The sequence below is a fragment of the Dama dama genome, chromosome 7 (assembly GCF_033118175.1).
Source record: "Dama dama isolate Ldn47 chromosome 7, ASM3311817v1, whole genome shotgun sequence".
Taxonomy (NCBI): domain Eukaryota; kingdom Metazoa; phylum Chordata; class Mammalia; order Artiodactyla; family Cervidae; genus Dama; species Dama dama.
Genome location: NC_083687.1, coordinates 18845861 through 18858471, shown reverse-complemented (window position 1 = coordinate 18858471; position 12611 = coordinate 18845861). Strand labels below are relative to the sequence as shown.

General features: G+C 42.3%; 1 protein-coding gene across 3 annotated transcripts in view; it reads right to left on the bottom strand.

The window, feature by feature from the left end:
- The window catches only part of LOC133059510 (BRD4-interacting chromatin-remodeling complex-associated protein-like), a 76747-nt gene that overhangs the window by 24017 nt on the left and 40119 nt on the right, over positions 1–12611 (bottom strand). For 2 of the 3 annotated variants that reach the window (XM_061146731.1, XM_061146729.1), the window contains 4 exons: positions 9828–9873; positions 9309–9357; positions 9151–9219; positions 4682–6361 (listed from right to left, as the gene is read on the bottom strand). In XM_061146731.1, coding sequence (XP_061002714.1) covers positions 4682–6361; positions 9151–9219; positions 9309–9357; positions 9828–9868 — 1839 coding nt within the window. In that variant the 5' untranslated portion in view covers positions 9869–9873. Of the gene's footprint in view, positions 1–4681; positions 6362–9150; positions 9220–9308; positions 9358–9827; positions 9874–10703; positions 11094–12611 lie in introns of those variants that run through there. The other variant, XM_061146730.1, reaches the window with a different exon arrangement.

The window sequence follows — 12611 nt, the reverse complement described above, 5'->3', positions numbered from 1 at the left end:
TAACTATTTTGCAGTTAAATGTACATTTTAAATATTTCATGTTTAAATGTGCACTTAAAATGATTTTATAAGTGAAAGTTGCTCAGTCGTGTCTGACTCTGTGTGACCCCATGGACTATACAGTCCATGGAATTCTCCGGGCCGGAATACAGGAGTGGGTAGTCTTTCCCTTCTCCAGGGATCTTCCCAACCCTTCCCAACTCTGGGTTCAGAGACTGAACCCAGGTCTCTCGCATTGCAGGCAGATTCTTTACCAGCTGAGCCACCGGGAAGCCCAAAATGATTTTATAAGCCTTCCCTCAAATCTTTAATTATTTTTCAAAAACATTTTAAACAGTTATATAATACTTCATTATATTCAGTAATTTATATATATATAAATCCTATAGTAGGAGAATTACTATATTGGGTTTAGAAAACTTTTTGGCAACTGAAGTATAGGAGAATATCTATAGTATGCTATATTTGAGTAAGAAAAGAGGGGAAATAAGAAAATACACATGTATCTGCTTACTTGTGTGAAAATAAACAGATGATAAATAAAGGAGAGACTACTGAGACTGGCAAATATAGGTGATGGAGGAGAATTGGCAGGAAAGGATGGAGCGGTTGTGAGCAGGAGAGGGGCCAGGGAGGAGGGAGACCACCCCGCACACTCTGCACAGCCCTGACATTTGGGACTGCGCTAATGGTTCACTCGTCCAAAAGAAATTAAATAGATAAAATCAACAAAAGTAGCGGGTAAAGAATTCTAGAACGAAATACAAACAGAAACAAATAAGCAAAAGCATAGTTCAAAAGAATAGCACAGCCACACCAAGGAAAAATAAGTACTAACCCTAGTAACTTTGGAACAGTGTTTTGACTGTATACCTTTAGGGTAAAGATGGAACTGTAAATCAGCAATCAAATCTGAAGTAGGTTTGTTTTCAACAGTGGAGTCATGTCTGACTCTGTGACCCCGTGGAGTCTAGCCTAGCAGGCTCCTCCGTCCATGGGATTCTCCAGGCAAGAATACTGGAGTGGGTTGCCATTTCTCCAGGGGATCTTCCCAACCCAGGGATCAAACCCAGGTCTCCTGCATTGCAGGTAGATGCTTTACCCTCTGAGCCACCAGGGAAGCCCATGAATTAGTGACTCTAAAACTATTTTCTATGTATTCTAGGACTGGGCAAATAAATATATTATGGGGCAGGCTTTTTCACTATTAGAAAAGGGAGTGATAAATATGGAAAAGGAGACTTGAATAACGAATCTGGTGGTCCTGGATTAGAACTGAAGTATCAATATGAACCTACTGTTTTAAATATAGATATATAGATAAACAGATAATAGATAGCTACAGATGTTGTATATGTGTAAATATATATAAGTCCCAGTTGAGACAACGTCAGTAGCAATGAATATGTAGTGCTCAGATCTTGGCTTCTAAGTACTGTTCTCCACTAGAAGGAACAAGGCCTTTGTTGAATGGTTGAATTCCAAGGCAGGGGCAGGAAAGTGAAAGGCAAACATGGAACATCATGTTTTCCCAGAAATTAAAAGGCAGTGCTCAAAGCAAAATGTAAACATGTCAGAGGGACCAGCAGCCAGTTTGGAGGGGCGCTCAATGGCCATCAAATCAACTTAAGTGGAACTTCCCTGGTGGTCCAGTAGTTAGGACTCTGTGCTGCCAAAGCAGGGGATGTGGGTTTAACCCCTTGTCAGGGAACCAAGATCCCACATGCCATGCAACCAAAAAATTAAATAAACATATAAACCCAAAGAAACCTAAGCATCAAAGTGAAAAAAAAAAAAAAAGAGCATATGATCTCAAGTTTCATGTTAAAAAATAATTTAAAAAAATCAATTTGGGCATCAAAATAAATGATTGCAACAATTTTTTTTTATTGCAACAATTTTAACTCATTAAATGAGAATCTATGAGTCTATACTGATAGAACTAAAATGGAGAAACAGGAAAGTTCTTCCTTAGAGCAGAATGCTAACAATTAAGGTAGAATAAACTTGATGGAATTAGAAAGTCTCTATGTGGTGACCATCACAGTAACAGCTGACTGAGTAACAACTGATTCGGTCAGGAATTATCAATGAAAGCTTAAACTAGTTTGTTCAAGTTTGACAAGAAACGATATCTACATAATCTCAATGTAGCTGCCCAAAGAAGCTTACTAATGATACATCAGACACCACATGAAGCAGACCCCATCTTAAGCAAGTGCTGAACGTTAACACCACCAGCAATGGGACAAGTCCACCCCATGAGGACACACACACACACTTCTGTGGAATCCTATCAAAACTGTGTTGCTGTTTAGTTGTTCAGTTGAGTCTGACTCTTTGAGACCCCATATATTATAACCTCTGTCCATGAGATTTCCCAGGCAAGTATACCAGAGTGGGTTGCTGTTTCCTTCTCCAGGGGATCTTCCTGAACCAGGGATCAAACCCACATCTACTGCATTGGTAGGCAGATTCTTTGCCACCAGGGAAGGCCACCAAAAATGTATAACCTGAATTTCATCATGAGGAAACATTAGAGAAACTCAAATTGAGGGACACTCAATAAAATAACTGATTTGTACTCTTCAAAAAGTCAAGGTCATAAAAGATGAAGAAACTGTTTCAGATTTAAAGACATGACAAGAGAATTAGGCAGTGATCCTAGGTTGGATCCTGGACCATAAAAACAAAACAAAACAAATTTTATTCTCTCTTGCCGTATGGGACATTATTCGGAAAATGAACTACACAGAATAAAGTCTGTAGATTTAAGTAATATTGTAATAATGCTGACTTCTCGGTTTTGATAACAGTACTGTGGTTATGTAGGGGAATGCCCCTGACTTCAAGAAATAAACCTGTTAAGACTGAAGTATGTAGGGGTCAAGAGGCATCATGCCTGCAATTTACTCTTCAAAACTCGGTGTTTGTGTTTGTGTATGTGTGAAACAGAGAGAGAGAGAAGAATAAAACAAATGGGGTAAAAAGTTAACATTTGGAGAATTTTGGTGAAGGGTACACGAGAATTCTTTACACTATTCTCACAACTTTAATTTGTCTATAAGTCTATAAGTCTATTATTTCAAAACACAGAGAGGGACTTCCCTGGTTCAGTGGCTAATATTCCTCGCTCCCAATGCAGGGGTCCTGGGTTTGATCCTTGTTCAGGGAACTAGATCCCACATGTCACAACTAAGATCAAAGATCTGGCATGCCACAATTAAGACGTGGGACAGCCAAATAAATAGAAATAAAATTTAACAAACAAAACACACAAACAGTTTTGATACCAAAAGAGTACACTGAACATCCTTAATCATAAATAATCTATTTCCTTAGGATTCTTAATGGAATTACTAAGTCAAAGGTATACAGTTTAAAAAATACTGACCTACGTGGTAGAGAGAAGTTTTTGAGTTCTTCTAAATGTGGAGAAGAAAGGCTGGGAAAATGGAGGTGTTGAGAGGGTAGACCACAGCAGGAAGGTAGGGTATGGAACTGGAGCTACAGAACATTCTCAGAATGAGCGAGAGCCAAAAGCCATAGGAGTTCAAAGATTGGCAGATGGGGTGAGGGACCACAGCTGACAAATGTTTGAAATGCTTTTCAGGAACATCATCTTCACATGGTGTAACTGACTGCCTGGTCATTCATCTGCAAGCAGCCTGGTAAGAACAGGCTCAAGTACTTGGTCCAATCCACTGCCCTGTATCCTTCCCTCTGTATGCATCCCTCTGTGCAGGCCAGTTACCCACTGCTGAGTCTCAGTGGGTCCCTGAGCCTTTCCAGTTGGCAACCAAGAAACAGCCACGACTTCTCTACCCAGTCCATAGTCATAGGACCTAGTGGCTTCTATATGATGCAAGTGAGAGGGAAGCCAAAGTGTTAGTCACTCATTCGTGTCCGACTCTTTGCGACCCCATGGACTGTAACCTGACAGGCTCCTCTGCCCATAGCATTCTCCAGGCAAGAATACTGGAGTGGGTTGCCATTCCCTTCTCCAGCGGATCTTCCCAACCCAGGGATTGAACCCAGGTCTCCCACACTGCAGGAAGATTCTTTACTGTCTGAGCCCCATGATGTAAGTAAATAATCTGAAATAATCTTTCCTTTTAAATGCCTATAACACATTCCACCAAGTATATCTATTAATATTGGCTCTTTGATCCCCTGGAGGAGGAAAATGACAACCCACTCCAGTATTCTGGCTTGAAAAATCCCATGGACAGAGGCCGGCTAACAGTCCGGGTTGCAAAGAGTTGGACATGATGAGCTAAGCACATCTGAGCTGAGTGTTTGCCACTTGCCAGGGACCATGCTAAGTGCTTTATACAGATTATTTCACTTAACTTTCTCAATAACTATGTGGGATGGTAGTATTATTAATATAAACTCCATTATACTGATGGAAAAACTTAAGTCTAGAGAGGTCAGGTAAGGTAAGACCTGTTCCCAGTCATACAGCCTAGATTCAAATCCATGAAGTCTCCACCCTAAACCACAAGACTATGCAGGATAGAACATTTTAACTAAGAAGAAAAAAGGCAATCAATCATAAGTTGAACATCTTAAGATAATAAATTGGGAACCTAGGATGAAAATTATATTCTTACAAATACATATTCCATTCTTCCATTCCGTAATCACCCAAGCATTTGTTTGATAAAGGGAACGTTACCTGACAGAAGAACTGTTGCTGGCTTCCTACTCCGGGTGTGTTACTGAAGGTGCTGGTAGACTTGGAAGAAGGAACTGGAAGACGATGGGATACACTGACCGGTCCTGGAGTCCTGTTGGGCTGGGGCAGCTGATCTCCCGTAAAGTTTGATCCTGATGCACCAGACTGAACCGCAGACCCAAGACTAGGATGGGCAGTGCTGGACGAACTGACAACAGGGAACCGACTAGGTCCTGCCATGCTTGTCACCGAGGGCATGGTGGTGAAGCCAGGTCTTCCTTGGGAGACGCTGCTCTGCCCAGGGGACAGGTGCAAGACGGTGGGTGATGCCTGCTGCAAAGGCACCTGTCCGCCGACGATCTGAGGAGAGGCGTGGTTGACAATCACCGGGCTTCCGGAGGCGGCAAATGTCTGCCCAGACACTAACTGGACGGCGGCACTCTGGTTGTTCAGCATCTGTCCAGAATATGGTTGATTGGTCCTGAGCATGTTGGAAGAGTTTCTGTTCAACATGACATGCTCTGAGGCCACCTGGCCGGAAATGAGCTGAGAGGGCTGAGTCTGAAGAAGCTGCCCATTGATGGTCTGGACGTGGTGTACCGAGTTGGAACTGACAGAAAGGCTTGTAGGTATGAGGAACTGACTCTGGGGTGTGTGAGGCTGGCCCATGGGAGAATGAATAACGATACTGCCCCCAGCGCTGCTCACAGCCTGCGAGGTGACGGGCTTCCTTGTGTTCTGTTGGTTTACGATGTTCACGGACATGTGCGGACCAACCACTGAGCCCTGGGGTGAGCTTGCAGAGGCAAATGAGATCCCTTGCTGAACATGGTGCTGTTGTATTCCCAAGTTGTTCACATTGTATGTGTTTTGCTGACCCATCTGGATAGGCTTTGGCTGGATATTAACTGGGACTTTATTTGAATTTGGTGCAAGACCCCTTTGTATGATGATGTTATGCACAGGTAAAGATGTTTGGAAATTTGTGCTGTTAAACGGAACAGTGACAGGCTGTGCTACTGGGCTGGAACTGGAGTTCCCAAACAAGGAGTTGCCATTAGGAGTCTGTCTGTGAACGAGAAGCCCTCCACTCACATTTGAGGGGGCTTGCTGCCCACTACCCTTTAGTATTATTTGTGATCCATCTAGGTTATTAATAGTCATCATGGAAGGTTGATTACCAAATGACCCAATTAACTGTATTTGACCAGAACCACTAATCTGGCTGCTATTAGACAAATGCTGGCTGGGCACACTGATCCCCACGTGGTGCATAAAGCCATGGTGCACACCCACCGTATTGCTTGCAAACGACGTGCCAACAGGCACATGAGTCACCCCGATAGGCTGCAGTGTCTGACCTGAGTAATTAGAAACATTAGAAGCCTGAGTAAAGGATGCTGATGAAGAGGGATGAAGCTGAGCTTGTGCAAACTGTTGGCTCGAACCTATACTGGCGTCCAGATATGCCTCTTCTGCCAATGTCTGTTCAGTGATATTGGCCTCCTGCAAGGATTTCTGAAGAATGTCGAAAGGTTGGTCCTCACTGAGATCAGGAAGAGGAGAAGACTCAAGTTCATCTTCGAGAAACTGAAGGCTACTTGAAAGTGGCAGTCCATCACTGGGCCCTTCTCCAAGCTGGCTGCTTACAGCTTTGAGGGCTGACTTAGGATCAGCATTCTAAAAAAATAAGCGGGAGGTTACACGGCATATCTCACCTCTGAAAGAGATTCTTAAACAAAAAATGAATCTCACTTTTGAATATGAATAAAGCATAACAGTCTGCTTTTTAGACTCAACTCTCCAAACTGCTTATCTTATTATGATACTTGATTTCCTTAGTGATGATGTTTAAGTTTGTTTTTTTTTTTTTTTGGTAAGTATAAGCATTCATTGCTCTGGTAAATTATTTTATAGGGAACAGATCAATAATGCAAACATACTCATGGCTACCTGAGTAGCTTTATTCTTTGAGATAGTGGCACAGGCATTATTTTTTCAGGATTGCTCCCAAGTCCAAAGCTTGAATGGGACTCAGCCTAGGGTATGTGTGTATCCAGGAGACAGCAGTGTCTGGTTCATTGTACCACAGGAGGAGACGTGAATTTTGGGAGTTCTGAGTGTGGTTCTACTAGATGTCCCGAAGGTATCTCAGATTCAGCCTTGACTTTCAAGGTTTCTCAGAACTCCCCTAGTGCTAACCTGTCCCAATCCAGGCAAGATCAATCTGGATGAAAAGAAGCTTCCCGTGTGAAATGAGTGAATGGGCATTTGATTTCTTAGAAGTAATCAGCTCATTATGATGCTTTAAAAACTATATCAGTGTCCTATTCAAGAGTAAAAGTTGGTCACCACTTGTCAAGTGCTCCCTTGTGCATTAGTGTCTGTCCATAATGAGTCCTTAAGGTCTGGGCATTCCAATTAGAGACAACAAAACAGGCATATGTAGAGAACTGAACACGGTTACTGATAAATCAGAGACACTCCACTGGGCCAGAAGTTTATCATGGGATATGATAAGATTATAAAAGAAAGAAAAATGAAATCAATAGTTATTTAACACAGGGTGAAGGCAATGTGAATATACTTCACACTACCAAACTGTATACTTAAAAATGGTTAGGATGGTAAACTTGTTGTTATATATATTGTAACATAATTAAAAATGTTAAAAGGTGAAGAAAAACATTTAAAAATAGATCAGTCAAGAATAAACAATCCAGGGATTCCTTGGTGGTCCAGCAGTTAGGACTTGGTATTTTCACTGCCAGGACCTGGGTTCAATCCCTGATTGGGGAACTAAGATCCTGCAAGCCACACAGTGTGACTGAAAAAAAAAAAAGAAGAAGAATGAACAGTCCAGTTTTCAAAACCCTAGAAATTCTCAGCCGTAGGTTAGTAAGGTATGGTGTTCTGGGGGCTAGAAGACGGGAAGAACCAGGTAGAAAAGCAAGACTAGTTCACCTGACACCCAGTTAGAACTTGAAGTCATTTGAAAGGAAGTGGGGAAAAGCCACTGAAACCAAGGAGGTTTGTTTGCTTGTTTCTGCAGAGAAAGGTCAAGGCAACAGTGGATTATCTCCTGAGTGGTGATGTTTTCACAGTGGACAAATTAACAGACCATGGGTTTAAATTTTCATATTTTTCAAAGCTTTTAAAATATTTCTACTGCCATGACACAATCCAAGTTCCCCAAAAATACACCCTGAATGAAGCAGCCTGAAGAGTTAGAATTAATACTCACATGGAAGTGGGAGAGCTGGTGAGTAAAAATCATTAGTGCTGGGAAATAGGCTAAATACCTCCTTTATGGGTTACAGGCATGCATGCAGTTATTGCCCACTCAGAATGAATTTCAAAATTGCTACTGATTCACAAGCCTTACAGGAGATAGTGTTGTGACTTTAAAGCCACCCCTAGCATGTGGAGGAGTCTTACATGTTATGATCTGACATACTTTGTATACACTCAAATACGTTAAAGAATTGTACATTCCCAAGAACTTTCTAAATGCTACTCCAATGGTACTCCATATTATGGATGAAGAAAATAAAGACCCTGATGATGATGATGATAAGTTGACATTAACTGAACAGTGTGCCCATGGACTAGTTCCATTCATCTTAACCAGCCTATGAGGTAGATCTATCATTCTCCCGGATTTACAAATAAAGAACCTGAGCCTCATAGAGATTTAGTGATATAAGCAAGGTTACAGAGCTAGAAAGTGGCAGAGCAAGGATTCAAACTTGGGATTCTAGACTATCATCCATGGAGAACAAAGCAGTTAAAAGATTAAAGTAACATGGGCTTAAACACAGCCATCTGGAATGGATACAGTTTCCAGGCAGGACTCACCTGTCCTGGAGGTCAGATTTCTTGTCTAGATGCTCCTAGGGTTTAAGGAACCTGGTGGCCTGGGTTCAATTCCAAGCTCTGCAACTCCTGGCTGTGTAATACTCAGTAAGTACCAATCTTCAGTTCCCTCATCTTCAAATATGGATACTAATAGAACCTACTATATACTTCACGGAATTATTGTAAGGGTTAGTGAGGTTGATATTTGTTAAGCTCTCAGTGCCAAGAACATACTGAGTGCTTAATAGGTATCAGTTACTATGATCTTTTTCCTTGTTTAAGATGAAAAGGATGAGAACATAACCATAATTCAGAAGGATTTTTTCTTAAAGCTTATGTAACAGTGTTCAAAAGACTCTAAGTTTCTCAGGTTATGTGTCCATGGCATTTTAGAAAGAAAATTGAAAGCTTAGGAAAATAGTAAAGTAAAAATCTTAATAGGCTAAGTTAAAAGTAGAAACTGTCAACATAATTCAATAGATTTTTCCTCTTGTGGCAACTGCAAAAGATGAAGTGAGGATTCCCATCATGATCCAAAAGCAATTATAGCTTCCAGTCACCAGGCATCAATGAGACAGAAACACCTGATCACTGCAGTTTCCAATACTCACACTAGAGTTGGCGAAAATCGAATTTGAATTGGCTGCAGAATATCCTGCATTAGTCAAGTCCTCATTGCTCTGCAAAGGTACAAATTCAAAAAAATGATCACTTGGACTGTAAAAGAAGAAACAAAATGTATGACTGTGACAGCCTGAGTATTACTCACCGATTTATTACTAGGTCCATGTAGAAAATAGTTCAACGCTTGTGGGTCTCTAGAAAACAACCACCAAACAGAGACAACAGCAAATAAATACATTACTTATATTTAGAGTTCATTTTTACTAGGGTAAAAAGAAAATGACATATTAGCTCAAGTAAAATCCTCTCCTTGTTTTAAAACTATTAGTAGTTTTTGTCTGTTTTGTTTTGCTGTCATTTCATTTCCTACTATCACTCATTTTAGCCTCCTAGGATTTCTTAGAAAATGAATTTAATAAAGGATTACCTAATGATGACTCCTATGTTAATCCATGTCACTCTGTCTTCCTACTATATCTATATATACCTATAGGTAGGTATATTATACTTTCCTACTATACCTATATATATATCTACTATACCTCTGATGATTATTTAATTTTTATTTTAAAAACCCACTTAGTTTCAAGGTGCTTATTAGGTTGTTTCAGTACAGCAGACCTCACACACTCAATTCACCCCAGTCCTGGAATGAGCGTCTTACCCAATAAGATCAAGGAGACACGAGTCGTCATCATCATCCATGACAACTATAAAGAGAAGGAATGAGAAAGCACTGTTTCAGCAGAGCAGATTAAAGCCACCAGCATCAACGCAACACAAAAATATACCTTATACTTTCCTAGGTAAATACTGTAATTCATGTGCACTTCCCTCTAATTGCTTATTATGAATGTGATTTTTAAATTTTTGTGGTCATTCAAGAGATCAAGTATTCAATTTAAATTGTTTTTATTGAACACAAGTCCTTAACTTACAAGTCAAAAAGGAATCCAGACAAATCTAAGGGGGTTGGCAGCAACCCTTCACATGCAATTCCCCAAAGGGCCAGTAAACCAGGAACAGTAACTTCCTCAAAAAGTATAGTGAACAAGAGGAGCAATCACAGTTTTGTTTTTAAAAAAATCCCGTGCATACAGAGGTCTTTGAATTTTGTGACTAGATGTTTCCAAACCTGGTGAGCAATCCGGATTTCTAGCCATATTTTCACTATCTTTAGGAAAACAGAAAAGTCAATTCTCCCTACTTTTGGAGACAGAAGAGGCACCACTGCCCCAGGCAGTACTGTGACAGGCTTGGCACTGAAGGTCCCAAGTTCCTCCCTCCGCAGCAGCGATGCCAACTGTTCAGTTGTAAACAGTGTACATCCTAACACTAGAATCTTTAAAGCAGAAACTCTCAACTCCCAGTTCACCCCAGCTCTAAGCCCAGAGCTCCCTCTCTCCCCAGCCATCGAGAGCATCCAGCTCAGCCAGCACAATCGCTGTGTTCTGGCTGAAACAATAACAACTGTACAAATTCCAAGAGCGGTTCTCCCCCTTTTCTTTCTCCTCCCTCCCCCGAGATCCAGGAAACTTACACTAGTGATCCGACACCTGGCAACATTGCTTCGCACCCATTTCGAGCCATGCGTGGAATAATTTACATCACGGAATGCCCAGGCCAAGAGTTCTGGAGCCGTTGGAAAGGGCAGTTATGAACGGCAGTTGGACGGAGGAATGAAATCCTGAAGAGATGCCCAGAAGAGGGACACGCCCGAAGAAGGCAGAGTTTCTACTAAGGTTTTTTTTTCTCGGTTAAAACTGCCATCTCCTCTCCACTTCCCCCCCAACTTCCCATCCCATCGGTCACAAGGCCAAACAAATATAAAAATTACTCCTGCCACATGGAAGGAAACTTGATTTCCTCAGGAAGGGTCTGGAAGGGGTAAGTATCCCCCCATGTGGGACCTCCGCGTTGGTGGGTGACAGGGTTCAGCTGCTGGTGGATCCTCTGAGTGGATCGTTGGTGGAGAGGAGAGCTGATGGGGGACAGGAGGAGGTCAGTGCAGACAGCTTATCCAATGCTAACAGCCATGGCCACAACTGTGGGAGGAGCATGGGCCAAGTGAAATCTGTGTCTAGGACTCAGAGGTTGAGTCACCCAGGGGCATGCTAGGATGACTTTACTCACATGGCTTTTGAGGGGTGAAAAGGGACAGGAAGGAGAAACTGGAAAACTATCATCAAGTAGATATGCTAGAAACTTGTGTGAAGGCCCGCCCTTAAATCCTGACATTTAACATGAGGAGCCACATTAGCTGCTGCTCATTACTGTTCCCTGGGCTGGCCTCCCAGACATCACAATCACATGGACTACATTAGCCAACTAGGATGTACAATCAAGCCTATAAAATGCATAGTATTTCTTTACTTCAACATGACTATTTAAATGGAGCTCCGCTGTACCCTCTGTAAATTCATTTTTTAAGTGTCTAACAGTTTTCAGAACGAACTATATGTATGTGAAAAACAGCCTGCATCAGGGCAGAACCCTTTCACACCTCTCCCTGGTTCCCCTAACACCTGTATCAGCTCCTCCAGCGCACGAGATGCCCCAGGGTAACACACACCCCGAGAGGAAGGACGCACCAGTGGCTCCTCCCGAGTGTCACCGCCACCAAGACTTTCAAGCACAGACAGCCTCTGCTATCCCACAGCTCGGGGACAAGCTACTCCTTGAGTAGACCCAGTAAAAGAACAACTGTACAAGTGGGATGAAGTTAAAGGCCACTGCACACCCTCCCCTACCAAGTGGGCTGCCCAGACACTCGACAGAACACTTGTTGGCGACATCCACCCAACTCGCGGCATCAGTCCTGCCAGACAGACCTTCTCCTCCGGCGCCCCTTGGGTAGAATGCCACGAGCCTTTATAGTCAGGGCAACTCTGAGAATTCTACCCTTTAAAGGGCCACACTCTTTTCTGACTAAACACTTTCAGATTAGAAGAGATGACTCTTACCTCTACACACCCAGCTCTACATGGTGCCAGAACACAGTCACAACACAGCCCGAGCCAGTATTTCTTTCCCCAGGAGGACAGATGGCCCCATCAGAGTAAATCTACCACAGTGAATGTGTAGAAACTGACTAGGATTCTAAAGCAGAAAGACAACCTGAGGATAGAAACTAATGACTCCAAAGTGAAGAGCTGAGTTTTCTTTGGAAAGATTCTCCCATTACTTCTGGGCTCTTGTTGAAGCCCTCATTAAAGTAATTACTCTGGATTCACAAGATGGGCCTCTGGCCGCCCCTCTTCCAAGAGGAAGTCCCTAGATCAGAGGTTACAAACTACTTCTTGGTTTCACACACTAGAGTAAGACACATCCCCTGGGTGATAGCAGTTTGCAGCAGTAGGATCTGGCAGGGAGAGAAGGGGACTGCAGTTCTTATAGGTGCCCCAAGAGATCAGAAGGCACTGCCCAGACACCTGACTACCACTTTTTT